General features: G+C 39.1%; 1 protein-coding gene across 2 annotated transcripts; it reads left to right on the top strand.

Moving 5' to 3' along the window:
- The first annotated feature begins 266 nt into the window (after nucleotides 1-266).
- On the top strand, nucleotides 267-24,660 carry slc6a6 (solute carrier family 6 member 6). 2 transcript variants are annotated; one of them, XM_023335131.1, is made up of 15 exons: nucleotides 267-460; nucleotides 1,969-2,198; nucleotides 2,293-2,427; nucleotides 4,582-4,816; nucleotides 5,331-5,463; nucleotides 6,038-6,146; nucleotides 12,228-12,253; nucleotides 14,104-14,207; nucleotides 14,349-14,473; nucleotides 16,354-16,466; nucleotides 17,456-17,593; nucleotides 18,734-18,836; nucleotides 20,119-20,219; nucleotides 20,330-20,500; nucleotides 23,088-24,660. In XM_023335131.1, exons 1-15 carry the CDS (start codon nucleotides 450-452, stop codon nucleotides 23,241-23,243), a joined length of 1,890 nt encoding a protein of 629 aa, XP_023190899.1. In that variant the 5' UTR covers nucleotides 267-449; the 3' UTR covers nucleotides 23,244-24,660. The 2 variants fall into 2 exon arrangements, with proteins under 2 accessions (XP_023190899.1, XP_023190893.1); XM_023335125.1 differs by lacking the exons at nucleotides 6,038-6,146; nucleotides 12,228-12,253 and having other exon boundaries at nucleotides 271-460.
- The last annotated feature ends 21 nt before the right edge of the window (nucleotides 24,661-24,681 follow it).

Here is a 24,681-nt window from a genome sequence, read left to right as displayed (position 1 = left end):
TGTGCAGGAAAGATCCAAACTCTCAGGGCATCCTTTTTTTTTTTACAGCAGATCATAAATCAAAGCCCACCCACAGTAAAGGAGTAGCTCGACCCTTCTTCTCCTCTGAAATGTCCTCTGTCTTCAACATGAATAAGAAGTGTGTGTGTGTCTGTTTGTGAGACATTCACTCACCCAACCTCCACACCACCACTCTGCACTGTGTGTATGGGTGTGTGTATATGTTTGAGGGTAGAGAGTAGTGGAAATTTACAGTCTCCTACGTTGGTACCTGGGTTGACTGTCACACTACGGCTGCATCCAATCTCTACTTTGGATTTAATTGTCTTTAGCCAAGGGGCGGGCTGTGCTGTCAGCTCCACTTCTTGTGACCCCTGTGTGCATAAAGGCATTCAGTACAGAGGAATGGTGACAGCTGAGAGAGAGGATCACTATACATAGTCGCAGCCATGAAGGAAATGTAAGTTTTTCATTTTTATTGAGTTTGCATGTGCTCATTTTCCTATTTGTATAAGTTAAAAATAGCCTAAATTAAAAGCAGTTCAATTATATTTTTGATGCTGCTTTCTAAATGCTTAGTTTGTCTTTATAATGTTTTTCTGTTGGTACAGTCAAAAAAAAAAAAAATCAGCTTCTGAATCAAATCTGAGTTGAGTCACAGAGATGGCCTGTACCAAGTCTTCTCTGACAGCTTCCAAATGGCAAGCAGGCAGGTGGAGGCGTACACAGTGAGCAGGCGAGTGGAAATGGAGAGAAAGGGATAAGGAGGAAAGCAAACAGGATGAGAAACAGAGTCTGTGCAAGAACTGATCCAGTTATGTAAGCAGGTTTGAGAATGCAAAGCGGTTCGAGTTGACTTGTCATGCGCAACAAAAAGGGAGAAATCCCTGAAAATGACGGGACACAGAGCACAACGCAGTGCCAATTAACCAAGGAGGCACAGGGATCCCAGTGGGAATGTGAGAGCTGGCTTTCTGGTCAAAGTGTCCATTCATGAGAGGGGGATAATTGCTTTTGACTGAATGATTATTTTTTGTGCTATTTGTAGAAATGCAGTTTCAAGTTATCATTAGTTTATGGTTGGATCATCTCCTTGTTTGCTTTTCTTTTCTGAATGTGCTCCTTTGTCTGAGTTTCCGGAGTTGACATTCATTTGGTGGTAAACATTGAGTTAAGAGGAAGCTCTTAGTGTTGCTCTGCTGACTTCTGTATTTGTGACAAAAGAGAAGGAAGTCTCCCTTGCTTTGTTTTTCTCTGAAGAAACCTCGAATATAACCTTTGCATCCCTTTTTTACTCCTTAACCAAGCTGAGAACTTTGGTTATTTTCAGTCTTGACTTTTCTTGTTGAGGTTTCTTTCCCTCGTCAGGATCATGTGGGGAAATCCGACACCCTAGTCAGGAATAACGAAGCTCTTCTTTCTTGGAAAGGCAGTATAAAGTGTAAACACTAAGGTGAACTTAAGCTGTAGTAGCTTCCTGAAAGCAATCACTGCTTTGGGGATGTGGGAGGAATATTTTACAGCTTAAAATTGGCCTAAGTCATTGCGAGCAGGAGATATTTTCCCCTCCTGTTCAGGCCAGGTACTAAAAGCTTATCAATTTCCCCCTCATTCACAGTGTCATGACTTGAATACCTTAAATAATGTTCTAGAAAATATTTTGGATCAGTTTCACTGTGAGATGGTGTTATTTGTGAGGGATGGCCAAATAATACTCTGCTGATTCACTTTTGTTCTTTCTCAAACTTCCCAATGTTCCAAATGAATGACCTTCATACATTGGTTTCTCAGATTAGAGAGATTACCAGCATTGCTCTGCATCTCATGTGCTCACACAGCATGCTGCAAGGCATTCAGGGAACAGTATTATCTGGTTAATGCAGCTTCCTGTCTGCTGTTATCCCTCTCACCTCTGAGTCTCCTTTCATTGACTCCTTGTCTAGCATGTTCTCCTTTTGTTTTCCCCAGCATGGCATCAAAAGAGAAGCTCCAATGCCTAAAGGATTTCCATAAGGACACCCTCAAACCTTCACCCGGGAAGAGCCCAGGCACCCGACCTGAGGATGAGGCAGAAGGAAAGGTTCCTCAGAGGGAGAAGTGGGCCAGTAAGCTCGACTTTGTCCTGTCAGTGGCCGGAGGCTTTGTTGGATTAGGAAACGTGTGGCGATTTCCTTATCTTTGTTATAAAAATGGTGGAGGTAGGTTCAGATACAAATTGCACTTTATAGGGTTTCATCGGAAGTAGTGAAGTAGATGGCTTACTTTGACATTATTCCCCTGTTTTTTTCCAAGGTGCATTCCTCATCCCCTACTTCATCTTCCTTTTCGGAGGTGGGCTGCCTGTGTTTTTCTTGGAGGTGGCGCTCGGTCAGTACACCTCTGAGGGGGGGATAACCTGCTGGGCCAAGCTCTGCCCCATCTTTACTGGTTGGTCCAAATACACAAACAAACACATCCACACCTACAGAAAACTCAGTCATGTGCATATGTCCCTTTAGCTGGCTATCTGACGTGTATTCAAAAAATTGGTTCAGAACATCCATTATCCATATAGTTTCAACCTTTTACCTGACTTGAGGCCACAATATAACATGTGGATAATCTCATCTTGCGCTCGTTCTTCATCCTTTTTCTCATGCTGGTCCATATTAATGTTCAAAGCATAGCTTAAATTCAGTTCGTTGAACATGAAGCATCTTGTTTATAGTTACCTTAGAAATGAACTGTGAGCAAAATGAATCGCAACACTTCTTTGCGGTGCTGGGCTCAGTTTGCCTTGTTTCTCTTTGCATCCTTGAGCAATCCTTTGTGTTTGTGTTAAACAGACACAAGACGACATTGTTTTCTGTCTGGTTGTGAAATTAAGGTGGAGAGATGGACAGTCGGGTTAGATAAGGACAAAGAGAGACTGATCAATCCTTAAATAACCAAAAGAACAAGAAGTCAATGGAGTTTCAGTGAGTAGAGACAGTTATGGGAAATCATAAATACTGCATGTTCTGAAACGCAGCTGAAATTGTTAATCAAATTATTTGTCAAGTAATGAATAGAATAATCAATTACTAAAAACAATAATATTAATAATAACAAAATAATAATTTGTTGCAGCCCTTTTCTGAAGTGGTTGTTAGTTGTGTCAAAGTAAATCAAATATTTTACAGGTAATGGTTTCACATTGCTTCTAAGGTTTAAACTTCTTTTAATGTCAGAAAAGGGCAATTTTATCCAGCAGCCCCTCTCCCACCTGCTGTTGAGTCAGCTGGCTGAAAGAAGACTTTGATTTCAAGGGGTGAAAATTGAAGGAACACTGTTTTAAAATGACTATTCACTAACTAACAGCAACCTGCCTGTTAAGCAGCTGAATGCAGGTCAGCTACATGAGAAGATAACCCAACTAATTAAGCAGTCACTGTCAGATTGTTTTACTTGAGTTTCACTACAAAGATCACAAACACAAAATGGTATATTGCAGTATTTTTAAAACGGATGTCACACTGTGAGAATTTCACACAGGCATGTGCCTTGTGCACACTGTTTGTCCTCTTGCTGCATTTATGGGGCCCCTTTTAACTTTGAGGGACAGCTGTAAAGAAGCAGTAGCACACCACGCCCCATTAGCTGGTGTGACACAGTTAGTCATGTCCACATGAGAGACATTGCATAAAAAGACAAAAAAAAAAAAACTTCACAGCACTGTGTCTTACGGATGCAGAAAGACTGAAGCAAGCAATCAGATGTTTCCTGTTTTTATTGTTCATAGCACACAGGGAATCCAGGATTTTCCCCACAGCTCCTCTACACAAAGTCAAGTGCAGGCACACCTGCCAAAGCACAGACTTATTCATCAGTTTGAAATCGGTATGCGGGAATGACGAGGTGGGTGTGGGGGTGACGGAGAAGATAAGTTTAAAAATACTCCAGAGTGGTGGATGAGTACAGACAGGGTGGGGTGTTGGTTGGGGAGTTCAGTGTTCAGGTTTGAAGCAAAGTCATCTAAAAATAACAGAAATACACCAAGGACTCTACAGTTGAAAATCCATTCAAGCTGAGGACATTTACCTCTGTTTTTAGTCAGCTATTACAGCCAGCTGCTGGAGTTCAAACTCTTGATATCACAGATCGTTGTTTAGAGAAGTGTTCAGTCTTTGGATCAGCATTATAAATAAATGCTCTCCAGCAACATTCCAGAAGTTGTGAAGTTGGCTTTAGATTAAAAAAAAAGACATGCAGGTAACTTCTTGGAAAGGACAGCTCCTTCTTAGAGAATGATGCTCCTTTTTCTAAGTATTTGCTTTATTTTATGGCCAACAAAGCACGTGATAAATGACAGTCTGTCAATGGTTCATGGTGAGAAACCTGAAGTTGTTTATTTCATTGGAAGTTTGTGACCAAAGTTATTATTTCCTATCTTCGCTGAAATATGGCCTGAAGTAACTGTATCTATATTTATTTCACACTTTTCACATTTTCGATGCCAATATCAAAGTACTAAAAAAGCTGCTTTAAAACACAGATTTATCCTGTGACATTTTTTCCAGCAGATTTTTTTAATAAGGAAATGCTTCTTTGAAAATCCTGCAGGTATCGGCTACGCTTCTATCGTGATCGTCTCTCTTCTGAACATCTACTACATCGTGATCTTGGCCTGGGGACTCTACTACCTCTTTCAGTGCTTTCAGCCCGAGCTTCCTTGGGCAAAATGCAAGCAGCCGTGGAACACAGAACACTGTGTGGAGGACACGATCCGCAAGAACAAGACCCTTTGGCTGGCGGCCAATATTACTAACTTTACTTCCCCAGTCACCGAGTTCTGGGAGTGAGTATTCACTGACAGAGTGGCCAGCTTGCGCAGGCACACACACGCACGCACACATGCACATGCACGTGAATAAACTGAAGTAATACTGCCTCTGTATCTTTGTTGCGTAAACATGTTTGACCAGGCTCATTTCTTGCACAACATAGTTCTGCAATGTTGTCGGTTTTCAGCCATGTATTGTCATAATGAAGCTACAAGCTGCAACAAGTTACACTAAATTCCCACCATGAAATATGATTTTGTATTTCCTTTCTCACACCTCTAAATATGATAGGAGCTTCAGCTTCAAAGGCTTTTACACTCCGTTGTTTCCTATGCTAGAGCTGCTGAACAACACAGGAAGGCCAGGGCATGCGCCTGTTTCAAATCCTTTCCTCTACTTTTAATTAGCTTCTCGTGATATCCCTCTAACTCTAACCTACATACTTGAGTGTTTATTAAAAATAACACCTGCTGTGTCACATCTCCTGCATTGCTGCTAACCTGTCCTGCACCCTTGTTTCCTCTACAGACGCAACGTCCTCAGTCTCTCCACCGGCATTGAGGACATTGGGCCCCTTAAGTGGGACTTAGCCCTGTGTCTCCTGGCAGTGTGGGTTATCTGCTTCTTCTGTATCTGGAAAGGGGTCAAGTCCACTGGGAAAGTAAGTGCTGAAGCAAGTGGACGCATATCCTGTAGTTAGTGTGTTGCCTGGATGCTGTTTGGTCTTTGTTTTTTGTACCCTTTCCAGCAAGAAAACACTGTTGCTTAGAAAAAGGAAAAAGACCACATGCTGGGGAACAAGATCAATCAGATAATCAGACACCAAAGCTTAGGTGGTCCTGAAAGCTACTTCTTCATCAGTCAGGCTGCAGTGTAAACAGATGTGTGTTACTGATTTGTCCAGTTTTTTTATTGTCTGGATGAAAGAAATACATTTATGGCGGAAAGGAAGAAAATGATTAACTTAAAAGCTGTTTGCACCTCTAAATCCTCTAATAGATTGCACAGCCATAAAATTGTTTAACAAAACACCAGTTGAGGAAGTGTAGAGTTTCATATGAACTAATTACAGGGCACAGAGGCATAGGTAAAAAAAAGAAAAAAGAGGTAAAACAGTGGACCAGGGAACTTGAAATGAGATATTTGAATGGTCTATGCCCCTGTTTGCTAAAAATTGTTTACCAGACTGTCTTTTGGAGAGACTTTTCAGCAAAAAACGTCTCTGTCCTGTGCAGGTGGTGTACGTCACAGCAACTTTCCCGTTTGTGATGCTAATCATCCTGCTTGTGCGTGGAGTGACCCTACCTGGAGCAGCTGAGGGCATAAAGTTTTATCTTTACTGTTGTTGCGCAACACCCCCCCCCTCCTTTCTGTCTCTACTCTCTCACTCTCGTACTTCCTCTTCTGAGAGGGGAGATGTGCTACCAGCTCTCCATCTAACGGGTTATTTGAGTTTCCTAAATCTGCCGGGATTTACCCTGTCCAGAACTGAAGTAAACTCTGTTTAAGCTGGTTTCGAGAAACGATTCACCTGATTTTTAACGGCCTACATCCAGGTGTCCCACCCTTCTTCCCCCTGTGAATTAGCCAGACTGAGCAGCCTACAGCCAACTAGTTTCACAGAGCACACCTGTTAACGGTCGCTCGTTCTCTTATTTTACAACTTGCATTTGTTATTGAACCAGGTAGGTTTTAGTGACTCGGGCGAGTCCCAAGGATGTTGTTTTAAATTTGGGCTACCAGCAACCTATAAAACATTTTCCCCCTCTTCCTCTCCAGAATCAAACATCACAGCTATTTTACAACCATCAAAGAACTTTAAGGTGACTCATTAACTGAATGTCCACAACATCTTTTAGATTTTCTTTATGCTAAATATTTTATTAGTAAGGCATTTTTGCAAGGGTCAGTACAGCTTAATTCAGTAGCAGAAATAATCAAATAAGTAAAATCAATCATCTAGTCTATCTTTCCCTACTGCTGACACTGAAAACTAAAAAAGGAACCTTTGAGAGAGACGGACGGAGCCTGGCGCCTCGAACCCCAGACCTGGCACGACGACGAAGAAGGTGCTGCAGCAGGAGGAAGACGCCGATCGATGAAGGCCAGGATCTCCGCAGGTCTGATGATGAAGAAGGTGTTGCAGCAGGAGGAAGATGTTGATCAGCGAAGGCAGGAATCTCTGTAGGTCTGATGAGCTTCTTCTCCGCATGGATGGTGAGGTCACACAGGACTTGGTGCTGGCAGGAAGGAAGGCACCAGTTCTTCTTCTTTGTCTTTGCCTTTGTCTTCATCTTTGTCTTTGGGGTCTGAACCCAGCCGATGAGAGAAGTGCGATTTGAAGCCACAGGTTGTGGGCCAGACGGGTTGGTCCCCATGCATGAGCAGGACAGTCTTCGGCTCCGTGGCCCCGGCTCTTCTTCAGCTGCAGAGTTCTTTGTCCATCTCGATCTTGGCTCGAAGCTGCCCGGAGGATCCAACGAAAGGTTCCTCTTTTGCACTCACCTTTTATAGGGTTTCTTTGGCTAGCACTGTTGCTGGGCTTGTTTCATTGGCTGACTGCTCAGATGATTTCATATCCATCACTGTCTTACAGACATTATGTCCTGATGTCTGTGCTAATGTCTCAGAGTTGCTCAACCTCCTATGTCCATTGCCTGCACAACCTTTCACCTACTCTCTAAATAAGGCGTTGATCATCTCTGCTCTCCTGTTAGTTCCTTGCCTTTCACCTTTCACCTACTCTCTACCTCCAACATATCAGTGATGTTTAATTGCAGTTACACCTTTTACACCATTTCAAGTTCAATGTCAAAATCACATTTATATCACTTTTATTTTCTTTAGCTTCTCTGATTTTAGCATTCATTTATAATTTTATAACCATAACTTATATCACATTTATTTTCTTCAGCTTCTCTGATTTATCATTCATTTATGATTTTATAACCATAACTTATTAATTATCCTTATTATAATCCTAATGTGAGTTATTACAGATGTTTTTCTGAAAAGAAACCAAAAGAATAATACATGATTCTAATTATTTACTACTAAAGTTACAGTTACTTGTTTTCCTTGTAAGTGTTCCCACAAATATAAGTGTAAGTATTATTACAAGTAAACCAATATTAATATAAGTATTTTACTTTGAATCTTATCAAATTATCCAAAAATGTTTAGATTTCATTCTTTAAACTTTCATGATTTAAAATAAGGAATAGTCTCAGCTATTTTTTATAAATCTGCAGGCTGGAACTTACTTCCTCTTTTTCCAGGAAACCTGCTTTTCCTGTTTAATGACTCTTTCTGACTGACTATGATTTCTTATGATTAGATAGAAAAAAGTAGAATTAAAGCAAAGTTTGCATGAGACAAAAACAACACACACACAACCAGATTTATTTTATTGACACTTAAGTCTACTGTTGGGCCTAGATATCACTTGAGTGATTCATTTTAAAGATAACTTTATTTATTATTACTGTTAAACTAACTTTATTGACACCTAAGTCTACTGTTGGGCCTTGATGTCACTTGAGTGATTCATTTTAAAGATAACTTTATTTATTATTACTGTTAAACTAAAATCTCCAGCATGGGGAAGTGGGATGAGCTCGGATTTTCTTGACACCCCCTCCACGAGGTCAGACCTTTCACATGCTGGGAGTCCATCACCCTCCTGCAGTTCGCCGTCCTCATCCCCTGGAAAGAGAAGATGTTCGTCTGGGATGTGAAGATGCAGATTCTTCATCCTCAGTTGTCACAGAGGGCTCAGTGTAGTCATCAAAACTCCACTTCTCTTGACACCCCCTCCTTGGAGTTTTGATTTCCCCCATGAGGTGATGAATGTCAAAGAAAACTTGGATCGCTCTGATTCTTCTACAGGAACTTTCGCTGGATGAACTGTCAGTTCTTCAGGATGTGGGATGGTTCTTTAGGGAAGGGAAGATGGGCTGAGACAGAAGGCCTCAAAAAAAAAAATTCTGGCTGTTCAGCAGAGCAAAGCAAAAAGCATAAGCATCATGACGCTTTATCCGTAATCATGATCCTTTTCCATTTTAATCCATCAGGTTGTGACAGGAGTTCTTCTTTAGCATAATCCAATTTCTTCACGGCCCTCCCAGTCCAAAGCCTTGAAGTTGTTCTTTGAACGGCAACCTTCCTGTAATAGTGGCCAGTCTACTGTAGGATGGCATGGTGCTTGATTCTCTGGCCATCGTCTCGTAATGTTCTGGTTCGCTGTAGCTAAGAACTGGCTTGAGCACTGCTTCCTCATGGACCCCTTTCTTCATCAGTAGTACTGTGTTGAAGTTCAGTACTTACTTTACAAAATCTTGGGCGTTGAATCTCAGCTTGATCCCCGTAGTTGCAGGCCGATCTTGAGCTTTAATCCAAACTCTCTGCCCTGTTTTCAGTGACACTTTGAGCTGCAACTTCCCTTTTCCTCCTCTGAGCAAAAAGGAGAAGTGTCTTCGCCTCCCTGCTTTCTGTGACGTGAACGGAGTTCCTCTGCAGGGGAAGACCTGCTCTTCTAGCAGTTGTCACTGTGTCCATCAGCACCAAGAGGTACTTCTCACCTCTCTTTCCTGTTGTCCCCATTGGCTCTGCTACATCCATGCAGACTGAACCCCATGGGACTGTGCTCTTGATGAACAAACCTTCCATCCGCTGTCCTGGGTGCCCTGGGTAGCTGTGCAGAAAGTTGATGCAGTTCTGTTGAGGTCTCCTCCTTTTCCAAACGATCTGGACGGCCGGCTTCCTCCGGTTTCTTCCCCAGATTTTCCTCCTCGAAGTGATCATCCATCACTCCGTCTCTCTGTCGGTTCGAGTTGTCTATCCCCCAAAGCCTCTCTTTAGCCTTCAAGCAGGGATGGGTCTAGACTATGTTGGCTACTAGCTTCACTGTCTGGATCCGGTCATTTATCCTCAGTAGAAGCTTTCCCTCACCTGTACGCTATACAGTTACTGCGAGGGTTGTGACTGATGGCCTTATCAGTCACCATTAACTCTATTCCCTAAGAGTTAACAAACCAAGTGAGCTATTCAGATCCTCACATCTGTTTTTACTGACTTGGCAGGGCCCTCCTACTCCGTTAGTCGAGTCCCTGTTCGGGCGCCACTTGTTGTTGCGCAACACCCCCCCCCTCCTTTCTGTCTCTACTCTCTCACTCTCGTACTTCCTCTTCTGAGAGGGGAGATGTGCTACCAGCTCTCCATCTAACGGGTTATTTGAGTTTCCTAAATCTGCCGGGATTTACCCTGTCCAGAACTGAAGTAAACTCTGTTTAAGCTGGTTTCGAGAAACGATTCACCTGATTTTTAACGGCCTACATCCAGGTGTCCCACCCTTCTTCCCCCTGTGAATTAGCCAGACTGAGCAGCCTACAGCCAACTAGTTTCACAGAGCACACCTGTTAACGGTCGCTCGTTCTCTTATTTTACAACTTGCATTTGTTATTGAACCAGGTAGGTTTTAGTGACTCGGGCGAGTCCCAAGGATGTTGTTTTAAATTTGGGCTACCAGCAACCTATAAAACATTTTCCCCCTCTTCCTCTCCAGAATCAAACATCACAGCTATTTTACAACCATCAAAGAACTTTAAGGTGACTCATTAACTGAATGTCCACAACATCTTTTAGATTTTCTTTATGCTAAATATTTTATTAGTAAGGCATTTTTGCAAGGGTCAGTACAGCTTAATTCAGTAGCAGAAATAATCAAATAAGTAAAATCAATCATCTAGTCTATCTTTCCCTACTGCTGACACTGAAAACTAAAAAAGGAACCTTTGAGAGAGACGGACGGAGCCTGGCGCCTCGAACCCCAGACCTGGCACGACGACGAAGAAGGTGCTGCAGCAGGAGGAAGACGCCGATCGATGAAGGCCAGGATCTCCGCAGGTCTGATGATGAAGAAGGTGTTGCAGCAGGAGGAAGATGTTGATCAGCGAAGGCAGGAATCTCTGTAGGTCTGATGAGCTTCTTCTCCGCATGGATGGTGAGGTCACACAGGACTTGGTGCTGGCAGGAAGGAAGGCACCAGTTCTTCTTCTTTGTCTTTGCCTTTGTCTTCATCTTTGTCTTTGGGGTCTGAACCCAGCCGATGAGAGAAGTGCGATTTGAAGCCACAGGTTGTGGGCCAGACGGGTTGGTCCCCATGCATGAGCAGGACAGTCTTCGGCTCCGTGGCCCCGGCTCTTCTTCAGCTGCAGAGTTCTTTGTCCATCTCGATCTTGGCTCGAAGCTGCCCGGAGGATCCAACGAAAGGTTCCTCTTTTGCACTCACCTTTTATAGGGTTTCTTTGGCTAGCACTGTTGCTGGGCTTGTTTCATTGGCTGACTGCTCAGATGATTTCATATCCATCACTGTCTTACAGACATTATGTCCTGATGTCTGTGCTAATGTCTCAGAGTTGCTCAACCTCCTATGTCCATTGCCTGCACAACCTTTCACCTACTCTCTAAATAAGGCGTTGATCATCTCTGCTCTCCTGTTAGTTCCTTGCCTTTCACCTTTCACCTACTCTCTACCTCCAACATATCAGTGATGTTTAATTGCAGTTACACCTTTTACACCATTTCAAGTTCAATGTCAAAATCACATTTATATCACTTTTATTTTCTTTAGCTTCTCTGATTTTAGCATTCATTTATAATTTTATAACCATAACTTATATCACATTTATTTTCTTCAGCTTCTCTGATTTATCATTCATTTATGATTTTATAACCATAACTTATTAATTATCCTTATTATAATCCTAATGTGAGTTATTACAGATGTTTTTCTGAAAAGAAACCAAAAGAATAATACATGATTCTAATTATTTACTACTAAAGTTACAGTTACTTGTTTTCCTTGTAAGTGTTCCCACAAATATAAGTGTAAGTATTATTACAAGTAAACCAATATTAATATAAGTATTTTACTTTGAATCTTATCAAATTATCCAAAAATGTTTAGATTTCATTCTTTAAACTTTCATGATTTAAAATAAGGAATAGTCTCAGCTATTTTTTATAAATCTGCAGGCTGGAACTTACTTCCTCTTTTTCCAGGAAACCTGCTTTTCCTGTTTAATGACTCTTTCTGACTGACTATGATTTCTTATGATTAGATAGAAAAAAGTAGAATTAAAGCAAAGTTTGCATGAGACAAAAACAACACACACACAACCAGATTTATTTTATTGACACTTAAGTCTACTGTTGGGCCTAGATATCACTTGAGTGATTCATTTTAAAGATAACTTTATTTATTATTACTGTTAAACTAACTTTATTGACACCTAAGTCTACTGTTGGGCCTTGATGTCACTTGAGTGATTCATTTTAAAGATAACTTTATTTATTATTACTGTTAAACTAAAATCTCCAGCATGGGGAAGTGGGATGAGCTCGGATTTTCTTGACATTACCCAGACCTGACTCGTCTCCAGGATCCAGAGGCAGGTTCCAAACACATCCCATTATAATCAGAGATGGATATTAATGCAACCTTTTTTACATTTGTACATCATTTTACACTTTTTTTCACAGTCCCTCTTACATCCTAGCAGAAAAACTGGAAACAAATAGAAATATATTGCAACAAAATTATCAGACATGTTCTACTCTGACTTGTCCTCAGAGGTACGCATATCTTTTCTTAGGGCTAATCTACCAATTCAGATTTGATCAGCAGCTTATTTTTCCAAGGACAATGACAAATTAAGGAAAAAATAGAAAATAAAAAAAATATATATTTATTGATCAAAACTCTAAGCTCCATTTGATTTTTATTAAACTCAAAAAGTGCATCACAGTGCATGTTGTAAATCAGTGTTTATCAACCAATATGCAGGAAGTTTTCAGTTTTTTTGTATTTAAAAAATGAAAAATAATTATTCTGATAGCTAATCAAGGGAAGAGAGTTATTTAAGGGAAGATTCTGATTTCTGGACAATTTACTGGTGCATTTCTTGGTTTAATGCACCGTTTGATTCCTCTTTGAAGTTCTGATATTGGATGACATCATACCCGAGTAGAGTTGGTGCTGATTATGTAAACAGTTTACTCCTGCAGTGATCAGTGTTTTATGCACAGCAGCTGTATTCAATCTGAACTAGAGGCTGGCGAGGGCGCAACCACTTTCTATGTTGAAATTCTGTCTTTTTTTTTGTGGATTGGATCTCGGAAATTTAATATTCAGGGAAGTGCCAGTGCCCATGGCGGCATTAACAAGAGCAGCGCACATGCACCACTTAATTAGCTGTCAGCAGTCACAATAGACATAGACATAGGCACAGCTGACTACACTGCGATTATGAAACTTATGAAAAGAAACACAGAAACAAGCAAAGACTTCAAACAAAGTCCAAATAAACCAATGTTCATAATGTGTTACAGGTTTTCAGCACCCATTTTTCTGACAAAACAGCATAGAAAAGAAACAATGCAGGGGCAAATTCTTAGTAGAACAAAAATGTTTGATAAGTCATAAACAAGTATAAGAAAACCAGCTGGAAAAAAGCAGGAAGTGAAAGTAACAGAATAACAAACAGTACTGTGCTAAAATATTTTCTTTGGATTGTCCATTAAAGGAGCCAGAATCTCTTATGATCATTTTGAAATAACATTTATCAGTAGTTCCAAGGCTTTCTAAAGCTCATCAAGTTTTCTTTGATCTGTGCTATTTTATGTAAGCTTGGTACCTAATCACAACTGCCTATTTTGTGCCAGGCGTGTTTAAAAATGACCAAAGTGGAGGGCAAAAAGTAAAAGTGTAAGGTTTGATAAACTTTATACTGTAGGAGAACAGTATCAGAAAGTTGTTTTTTTTTTAAGATACAGAAAAAATAAATCTATTAAATACCGGACACAGGAGATGCATCGTCATTTTGTTGATTATGCTGGCTTGAAATATAACAAGAATACTCCTAAAATCGTAATTCTGACTCTGAGGCATAGGTATCCAGTGTGCGATGGGCCATTTGAAATGATTTTGTGTGACCTCCAACTGCAATTCAAGAAGCACAAATGATTGATGCAGATTGACAATTGCACTAGACTAAGTTTATTATGGCTAAGATTTTCACCGACAAATTAAGATCTTCTCTGAATAGAAAATTTTACTCTGAAAAAGACAACAGATACTATGAAAGAGCATTTTAAAATCACCAAATTGGCTGCTTAGGAGCAGAGCGTGGCACACAAGTCTATATTAAAATCTTCTAGAGGAATCATATCTCGATACCCAAGAGAACTTCATTATACTCTCCCATCGCATTAATAACGTGCATCTCTTCTGTTCCATCAGGTGTGGATTGATGCGGGAACCCAGATCTTTTTCTCCTACGCCATATGCCTGGGTGCCATGACGTCCCTGGGAAGCTACAACAAGTACAGATACAACTGCTACAGGTGAGCTGGGTTTCTGCTGGGAGGAGCAGGACTGTAATAGTGACAGCGACGCTCTGTCAGAGTCGGTTGCGTGAAAAGAAAATGGGAACTTTGGTTCCACCTGTGTTCATTAACAACCTCCATGACATATGTGTGACATAGGGACTGTTTGCTGCTGGGAGGCCTCAACAGCGGTACCAGTTTTGTGTCTGGCTTCGCAATATTTTCCGTCCTGGGCTTCATGGCACAAGAGCAAGGGGTGGACATTGCCGATGTGGCAGAGTCAGGTACGAGGGTCCAGTGTGATGGCAGCAGTGATGGTGGGCACTGCTGCCGAAAGCAAAACAATTAGACAATTGGAAATGTAAAATTCTTTGACGAATTTAAGAGAGAGAAAAAGAGAGAGTCATCCGTAGTGTTTTGTCACAGTTTCGGACACAATGATGCTAGAAAGTACAGGTATCGGCAATTGCACACTCCTTGAATAAAACGCTCAAAGATAAAATGGCTCGTCCCCCGTTTACTGAGGACAAACAACATCGCATTGGTCAATTGCTGTGTTTAAGCTACACAATGAACTTCTGCAATAAGGAGCGCCATCATCAGCTTGTCCCACAATAATCCTGCTTGTGCAGTTTAGTAACTCCATATCCTTCTGACCAATGGACACTGCTAAGAAGATTGGCTCTGTACTGAATGGCTGTTCATTGGAACTTGCATCCTGAGGTTGATATTTTGGACCAGCAGCACTGCTACGTAAACCTATTTCTTTCACTGTGCTTTGGATCTACTGAGGTGGATGCCACTGGATCTGTTGCTGTCTTCCTGTATTTTCTACAGTGCCTCGCAAAACCGTCCAAACAGTTTGAACTTTTTCACAATTTGTGGCTTTACAACAATGAATGTTTACATGTTTTATTGGTATTTTATGTGACAGACCAACACAAAATAGAGCTTAACTGTGAAGTGGAAGGAAAAGGATACATGGTTTTTAAAATTTTTACAAACTTGAAGAGCGGCCTGCATCATTATTATGTACATTTTAGTGCGATACACCTAAATACAATCTGGTGGAATCAACACAGTACACACTCAAATTGATGCTCACTGATGCTCTTCCTGCAACCTGATTGATCTTGAGTTATTTCACAAAGTTTCAGTTTCAATACGTGCAAAACATAAAGTTCCACAAAGTATTGACCCTTCTCACATTTTCATGACAAAACATGCATCCTTCCAATTTAATTTGTACATTAATTACCAATAAAATACTTTGAAGTTTGTGATGGTAACGAGACAAAATGTGAAGAATTCAAGTTGTCTACGTACTTTTGCAAGGCACAGTACATGAGATGTAAAGGTAATGTGCTAAAGTATGCTTGATGTTGTTTACGTACACTGGCTTTGAGATTCAACCAAATATTGCCAGTGATATGATATAATAATTTTGTGATTTCACTGTAATCTACACATCAAAGCACATGAACAAAATTATTGATGAAAGCAAACATATGTGCTTTTTGCTTGTCTGTTCAAATGAGGTTCAATTGCTGACTCTGTATCTGATGGTTTAAATACAATATGCTGTGGAAGTGGTATATTTAAGTTGTGCCTTATCAGATTCTTCTCATTCCCATTGCTCACAGTAAGTACCAGCATGCAGCATAGAAAAGGACAAATGTCAAATGCAATAAAGGTGAACTAATGTTCAGACTGAATAGCAGTGAAGTCACCCTGAAGGAGAGACCATGACTCATAGAATGTTGCATAGAAAGTCATAAATGTCTTATGTGCTAGATAATGAGAAGAGGTTAAAAATAAGCATGCATTAGATACTTGTTGCATAATATCAGTGTTGAAAATTATGCAGAATGTAAGAAATAAAACACAAAACTGACTTGTGTTGCTAATGTACATTAACATGTCGGGGACGCTTTAACATGAAGAGCCCCTGCAAGCACAGTCTTATTTTGCATATAATTTTTGCTTAATTATTGACTAATAATACTTCTAGAAGGAGGCCATATTTTTTATGCTTTTGGTCAAAGAAAATGCATATTTCCAGAGAGAAATATCATCATTTAATTAGTCCAGCCTGTAATCAGATAGAAGTGTTAATCCTGTCCTTTGCCCCCTTCTCCCCGTCCCCACTCTGTTCTCCTTCCAGGTCCTGGCTTGGCCTTCATTGCCTACCCTAAGGCTGTGTCCATGATGCCACTGCCAACCCTGTGGGCCATCCTGTTCTTCATCATGCTGCTGCTGCTGGGCCTCGATAGCCAGGTCAGAGTGTTTACAATCATTGAGACAGTAAGCAGGATAATGATGTTAACTGGTTTGATGCCCAGAGTTTAATGCCTGCCCCTCTGAGGTCCTGTAGTTTGTTTCATCCTGGACCGAAGTGTAAATCGCATACAGTGTTTCTCTGATTCATATCTAACATGCTAAGGTTTCAGATATCTGATCCTCCAACAAATGCACTTTACTGCCCTGCTTAACTTCACCATGGAAGGATTAAAACAGCTTTAATGCGCTGATGTGATCGCATAAAAACTGAATATATATGCCCAGTTGACAAACCTTTTCCACCAGGCATATTGTTTGTAAAGCTTCTCCCAATGGCAAGCAGGCAAGTATCTGAATCTTCCACATTTGATTCAAAGGCAGAGCTTTGATTAGAACAAGATAATCCAAGTTGACAAAACACAAATGCATGCCCGAGGGCTTCTCAAGCTGTATCACATTTCCTGCCTCCAAGTGCAATTCTACCCCTGTACTAAGTCAGTCCCACACATGGTCAGCCAAGAGCGAGATCAGACCGACGCTCTAAATTTGAGTACATGTAAATGCTCATGCAAGTGCAGCTATTTTCATAGGAGAATTGGGGCCAGTGTGTGTTTGTGTGTGACTGTCTGTGGGTGGATGTCATTCAGATTTGCAGTTCTGAATGCTACGTATTGTGTTTTAATGCCACTGTTGCAAACAAGGTTTTGTTTGGTATTTTACACCGAAATAATGTTTTTCTGTGCATCAAGACCCTCTGGGAATTTTTGTTTAGATAATAAGTAGTTTGGAACTCATTGGAGCAGAAATATCAGCAGTCAAGTGGTCTGAGACACTGATCCATTGTTCTTATCTGCTGACATGCTTGTAGCAAACCATGTTTGCAGGGGGGAGTTTGTTTAAACTGTCATTACAGCTCAACAACAACAGCTTTGTTCCTCTAATCTGTGTGTTTACTGAAAACCTCATAGCAGTCTTTGTCCCAACAGTTCGTTGAAGTGGAAGGACAGATCACATCCATCGTGGATCTCTATCCATCCGTTCTTAGAAAAGGTTACCGCAGAGAAATCTTCATCGCAGGGATGTGTCTCATAAGCTATCTCCTTGGACTCGCAATGGTAACGAAAGTAAGTGTCATCCCAAAGACTGTGACCCGAGTTTCAGACTTGGAGTTGAACGGCATTGTGATCCTAAAATCCAAAACTTCAGACTTGACTTAAGCTTGTGGTGAACGGTCTCAAAACTCAGATTCATGCTGAGTTTTCAAGTCTTACTTAGACTCGCAGTGAGTCTTGTTCACAAATATTTTACTCTTGTAATCAGGAGTAGAGGAAAGTTGCAGTGTATTTTTCAGTGACATAAGCAGACTGTGGTCTGTTATTGATTTCCTGAAAAAATCTGTTTAAGTTTGCTGTAGCATGATAATATTGACCACACAGAACACTGAACAAGGTAAAAAATGACTTAGGGTCATTTCAGAACAAAAACTTAATTTATACCTGACATCTTACTCCCTCGCTGCTAAGATACTTGTGTTGCCGCAAAAAACTTATCAGTTTGTTTCAGCTTATCAGAATAAAAGCAGTTCCTGCTCTGTTCATTCAGACATGAAATTGTCTTTCACTTATGACCCTCACTCACTGTGTTGTATTTTATGTAAAATAGAACATGTTTACTGGATAGACTTTACAAGAAAGATTTCACATTTATTATGAGAAGATTATTTTGTAAAGATTTTTAAAGTGAAGGAGTGTATAATAAATAAATCGTAGTTAAGTAATTAAGACAAAATAAAAGGCACACTTTTTGATTCATACAGAAATGTAACATTACAGTAAATTGTATTTCTACTGGCAGACTAGATGAGACGATCTTTATTTCAGCCTTATGATCGGACTTGAACTTCAGGTTCCTCATTTTAGTAACTTGTCATGTACAGAATATGTGTATCTCAATCGTTGCTTATTCACTGCATCGTTGCAGCCAAATATGGCCTCCTGCTATGTTGATGATTCACAAACTTCATGGGTGAATGGAAAAATTTGGAGGGCAGTTTTCCCCTTACTGGTTTACGGGCTTCAATGACATCCCAGCACCTGTTGAACTCTCCCTCTATTGATTAGGTGCCAAAGTGCCCATGTCCTACTTTCAACACCACCTCCTCCCTTCTCTCTCAATATGGTTTTACATCCCTTTTTATCTGTGTGACTTTTTGCCCCATTACATATATCAAAGAGGTAATTAAAGCTGCTTTTTGTCTGTTCCAGGGTGGCATGTATGTGTTTCAGCTCTTTGACTACTACGCAGCCAGTGGTGTGTGCCTTTTGTGGGTTGCATTTTTTGAATGCATTGCTGTAGCCTGGGTTTATGGTAAGTGGAAGTGACTGTATCAGCATCATTTAATGTAATGATTTACAGGAGTTGGATAAGAATCCCGGAAGGAGCTCCATAATGGCTAACAAAGGTTGAGGGAGTTTTACATGTCTGCAATAAATAAGATTAACTGCAGGACTGGGGAAATGAGAATAAAGAGGCTGGAGCTAGCACCTCAGAGTTTCCTCTCTGTTAACAAAAACAAAATTTCACAAACATTGTCACTAAGCTCTGCACTAGGTATAGAAAAATCATTAAATAAATCAAAGAACATGATAACAAAAAACTTTTGTATGATATCCAAAAAATGCATGAAATATCAAAATACAAAAATGTCCATTGGGATTTAAATATGAAGAATTTCTAATGCCAAATTAAACAAACAAATGCTAAACTAAATAAATTGCCAGTAACGTTGGAGGAAAGATTATGGTTCTTTTTTTCAAAGTTATCTGCTTCCAACTTCTGAGGCTGAACACTCAAATTCCAACTTCACCAATCACATTTCAATTCACATCTTAAAATGTCTACTATTCAAAGATAAGTTGCTTTAATTTTACTTTTACAAACAAAAAAGACTATTTATATTGAATAAACAAAGAGCCAAACAAATAGTTATAAAGAAATAAATGACTGATTAATTTATGGTTCAGATGCTCCTCAGTTATAAGAATCAGCCTAACTGGCAATGTGCTCTATGTTTTATTAACTTAAATGCTTTTGAAGTAATTGTTGTGTTTTGGTGTATTTGTTCACTTACTGGACATTATGATAACATCAACCTTTTTTGCTTTGTCTAACAAAATGGGTTCAATTATTAATTTTAGAGTTATATATTTGATGATATTTAATAGTAAGTCTTATGCAAAGATACACAAATTTAATAAAATTTACAAATGAAAAAAATAAAAATTTTACCAAACAAAATTTAAACACAACCAAGCACATTTAGCTCACTGGTAAATAACAGTAAGTTCATTCCAGGTGACTTCATTATAAGTTCACCCAGCAAAGATAACTGATAACCTCCTGAGACAAGCTTGAGACAAGTGACTGTTTGTAGCCTATATATTCAAAACATGACCTAGTGGAAAAATTATGCTGCAGTTTATAGTAAACAGCAGAGATAAGGGTCCATAAATGTGCTAATCGCTGCATGCGGATATGAAGGTCACTTTGTGATCAGAAACAATGCACAGAAATGTCAGATGCTGTTTTGTTATTTAGCAGAAACATACAGCATGTTCATGGCGTATTACATTTTCTTTGCACCTTTTAGGAGCTGATAATTTCTATGATGCAGTCGAAGACATGATTGGCTACAGACCAAACCCGTGGATGAAATGGAGCTGGACCATCATCACTCCTGTCCTCTGCATGGTGAGACAGACAAATATTACTTTATTAGAACCATATGGATTCATCTACAGATGTTGACAGGCTACAGAGCTTCTGCTTAAGGCAGCATGTTTTTGTTTTTTTTCTTTTAGGGTTGCTTTGTTTTCTCCCTTGTAAAGTACAAACCACTGACCTACAACAAGGTGTATGAGTATCCCGAGTGGGCCATTGGCCTGGGCTGGTGTTTGGCTTTGGCCTCTATGATCTGCATCCCAATGGTGATGGTCATCAAGATCTTGCAGTCAGAGGGACCTCTCATAGAGGTGAGCTGATTGAGTTTCTAAGCGACACTTTAAAGAAATAGTGTAAAAATTTGTCATTTTAAATTTCTCATAAGACAATCACTGTAGCTTCTATTAAGTTTATTTAAAAATATTTTCAGTTTCTAAACATTGGCCCCAGCACATTTTATAGTAATAATTAGAATGTAAAGCAATGTTTTGATTCCTAACTGGAAATTTCCATGGTGAATTTTGAAATGTTTAACCCACATTATAAGTAGCCAGTCAGCATGAGTCAACAGGCGATAAACAAGCCTGAACAGGCAGTTTATATGCTATGTAGCAATGTGCCATTATCCTTTCACAACATTACAGATGTTGCCGCTGAAAAAGCATTGGTCTGTTTAATTTTGGTCACTAGCAGACTTCAGGCTTTCCATGGAGATTCTTCCCCCAATCATAGAATATTGATTAATTATTTTAAGATCCACTTATTGCAGGTCCTGAACTCAACACATGCTGTCTTGATATTTTTCTTCTGACGACATATTAAAGGATATATACAGATATGTATATATATACAGTACAGACCAAAAGTTTGGACACACCTTCTAATTCAATGGGTTTTCTTTATTTTCATGACTATTTATAAGGCAAGAAATCCCACTTATTAACCTGACAGGGCACACCTATGAAGTGAAAACCATTTCAGGTGACGACCTCTTGAAGCTCATCAAGAAAATGCAGAGTGTGTGCAAAGCAGTAATCACAGCAAAAGGTTGCTACTTTGAAGAAACTAGAATATAAGGGGTATTTTCAGTTGTTTTACACTTTTTTGTTTAGTACATATTTCCACATGTGTTATTCATAGTTTTGATGCCTTCAGTGTGAATCTACAATGTCAATAGTCATGAAAATAAAGGAAACTCATTGGATTAAAAGGTGTGTCCAAACTTTTGGTCTGTACTGTATATACTGTGTATATATATATATATATATATATATATATATATATATATATATATATATATACATATATATTTTTTTTTTTTTCAAGCAATACTTTGCGAAGTTATGAGCACTGAAATTTCTCTTAATTTATGCAGAAAGATGTCACCTAGAAGTAGAAAGTGGAAAATTCTCCAGGGTGGTGAAAGGCTAACAGCTAATCAGTTGGACACTCCACAGTTTAGCTGATTTCAATAATTTAAAACTGTTAATTACTGTTCACAGTGATATATTAACATCCATAGAATGCAACTCTATATTAACAGATATTAACCATTTGCTTTTTTGTGAGAGATATTATAGGACAAGAGTCTGTCAGATTAGCTGTCACTCATTAGTCTGCTTGAATAATTTCCAAACAACTCCTATACAGTATCTGCAAAGAACAGCAACATGCCATCTGTAGTGGTTTTGAACAGATTCCAAAATTTAAAAGTTTCCTCAACTCAATGGAAAACTAATAGAAAGCTTAGTGGAAGGAAAGCCCATTTCAGAATCTGGGTATAAAATGTTTGAACTGGAATCCAAACAGACAAGAAAATGTTGGTCTCATATAGGCTTAAACAATGTTAAATGGGCAACACAACAAATCCAAAATATACTGGTACACAATTTAGACACAGAAGGAAAATAAAAGTCAGGCAACAAGGAATCATGGACAAAAGAGTTTTAAAAAAAGGCATGGAGAGGAAATGGAAGGATCTTGCAAAGAGAGGCACCAAAACTGACTGGCTTTTAACTGCTGGGAAGGTGATTGAGTGACAAGAGAATCAGGTTCAACTAATTAGTAGCATGTAGTGCAGTTGGGTACATGACCTGAACAAAGGAAGGTGGAGAAATGACTAATAATTAGAGAAATTAACACAAAGAGTTTGAAACAAGACAGAAAAAAGTTCTAACAAAGCTAAACAGAGAGTCAAATATGGAAAGCTGTAAGTGGCAGAATCCCAAAGTAATCACAAACCCCAAAATGTTCAAAAAGCAAAGTCAAACAAATGAAATAAATAAGTAAAATACTAAGACTTCTTTTATATATTGTGATGACTGAAAGAAAGAGTTGAGAATCACTACCAACTAAAAACAGACCTATTTTCACACCCTATTCAGAATTAAGTGACCAAACTGGAAAAAAAATTGAGTCATATCTTAGGGAACAAATGATTGTGTTTTCTTTTTTTTTTTTTTGAAACATTCTAAATAAACATTAATCAAATAACAAACATAAATAAACATTCTAAATAAAAAATTAAAATATATGATGTTCTAGACTGATTGATTGGCTTCAATAGTTAATCAATCATAGTTACGCATATCATTTTAAAGTGTTTTAACCAACATGTTTTGCATCTCTGGCTCTTTGGTTTTGGAAGAGAATCAATCAAATATTAATAGGCCTGAAGTCACATTCTGTTGTTAGATGTTCATCTCAAACAGACCTTTTTAGACATATCCATCGTTGTCTGGGTAAAATTAAAATGCCCTGATCAGTGTTGTACTAAGAAGTCTTTAATTTCCAAAAACGTTTGACGTCTCAAATTCAGTAGCTGTCTTTTTGTGCCTTGAAGGAGCCCTTGTTTCTGATGATCATTACCCTAATGTCTCATTTCCTTCCCTCTCCCAGAGGATCAAGGCAGTGGCGGCCCCGGCAAAGTCAGGCGTGAGCTCTCGCCCGAAAGAGTACAATTTGAAGAGCAGCGAGCTGACACAGCCTCTGGACCCGAACGGGAACAATGGCTTGATCAAGCCCACCCACACCATTGTAGAAACAATGATGTGAGCGCTCTCTGTGAGAGGAATAAGATTGATGTGCTTATTGTGTTATTATATTTTGCTAACTTTGATAAGGGTAGGTTTACATTGTCCAATATATTCGTTTTAGAGATACCATGGTTTGATTTCTATTAAGAGATATATTTTATTGTTATAATTATTTTTCTCTTGTAATTTTTTTTTTACTCTACTGACATTGTTGATGTTACAAATGTTGTTGCTGTAGTTCGCACTGATCTCAGTTAAAGCAGTATTTTTAAATAGAACCTGTTCAATGTTTACTACTTTTCTGCTGATTCCGAGGAGATGAGGAATTCGAAGAAGGCACAGGAAATACTATAACTCACTACTCATGAATTCAAGTAACAAAGTGGGCAATTAGAGGAAAAATGACTGAAAATATCTAAATTATTCACGTGATTGTGATTTCTTATATGCAATGCTCTCAGACTTCATTTGTTCAGATCACAATAGAGACAATATGGGACATAAACTCCTTCAGTTACATGATAAACAAGGCCTTGGCTAGACCAAACAAAGATCCAGCCTAAAAAAAAAGTCAAATATTTTTTAAAAGAAAGAGAAAAAGAGTTGAGAAAGAAAAAGCGAAGAGAAAAGTGAAGAGGCGTTTTTAGAGTATGTGTATCCTGCCTCTGTGACTTCTTAGTCAGCCCCAGTGCATTTATTGAAACCTCTCTTTGCACTTTATGTCGTATCACCTTTAATGTAGAATTTGCTCTTATTTAAGAGGAAATGTTTTTAGCTTTTAACTTTTTGATATTAACTTTGACACAGAGCATCTAGTTTTCTGCCCGCTAAAAATAATGACAGGATGGAGTAGGACTATCTCAAATACTCAGATTTTTAAAATCATTAGCGGGCTCTGTGAAGACGTCGATTTGTCATGTTACTTTTATTCTGAAATACCTGACAGTTATCTCCATTTTGCTGATTTCAGTAGCAGGTTTGCTCTACAGGACATCTAGACTGTAGCCTGCAATGCTAAACTGTGTTTGTGTTTTAGAATTGAAACTGTTAAAAATTCACATATGCCTTTTTCTGACAATTTTTCACTGTGCATCACCTGAACATCATCACAGAATCTACTGAAATGTGTTTCTCCAGGATAGACTATCTAGAATCTTTACTGCACCTCTTCAGTGTGCGACAATGAAATATAAATTGCATCCTTTGCCCATTGAAAATACATGATAATTATGACTGATTGGCTGGTGCAACTGGATACAAAGCTTAAGAAAAATTGTTTTCCTCAAACGTGTGCAAGAGCCACTGGATTATCTTGCTGCTTTTGCTACTTGGAAACTCTGATGTACCAAAGCATTTCTTTTTGTCTCAAAGTTATCCCCTTCAAGATGCATATTGCATCATGTCTATATAAATAAAATAAACATATTTTCCTTGGATTGTTTGTGTGCAGTTTTCTT

This window comes from Xiphophorus maculatus, chromosome 1, assembly GCF_002775205.1.
Source record: "Xiphophorus maculatus strain JP 163 A chromosome 1, X_maculatus-5.0-male, whole genome shotgun sequence".
NCBI classification, from domain to species: domain Eukaryota; kingdom Metazoa; phylum Chordata; class Actinopteri; order Cyprinodontiformes; family Poeciliidae; genus Xiphophorus; species Xiphophorus maculatus.
Note: the sequence above shows the minus strand (reverse complement) of the source record. Positions and strands in the feature narration are given on the sequence as shown.

Excerpts from the sequence above, each read along its gene's own strand:
- slc6a6 (XM_023335131.1), top strand. Across the intron at positions 14,208-14,348 it reads TACAGATACAACTGCTACAG|GGACTGTTTGCTGCTGGGAG; the intron begins GTGAGCTGGGTT and ends TGTGTGACATAG. Across the intron at positions 20,501-23,087 it reads CAGAGGGACCTCTCATAGAG|AGGATCAAGGCAGTGGCGGC; the intron begins GTGAGCTGATTG and ends TCCCTCTCCCAG.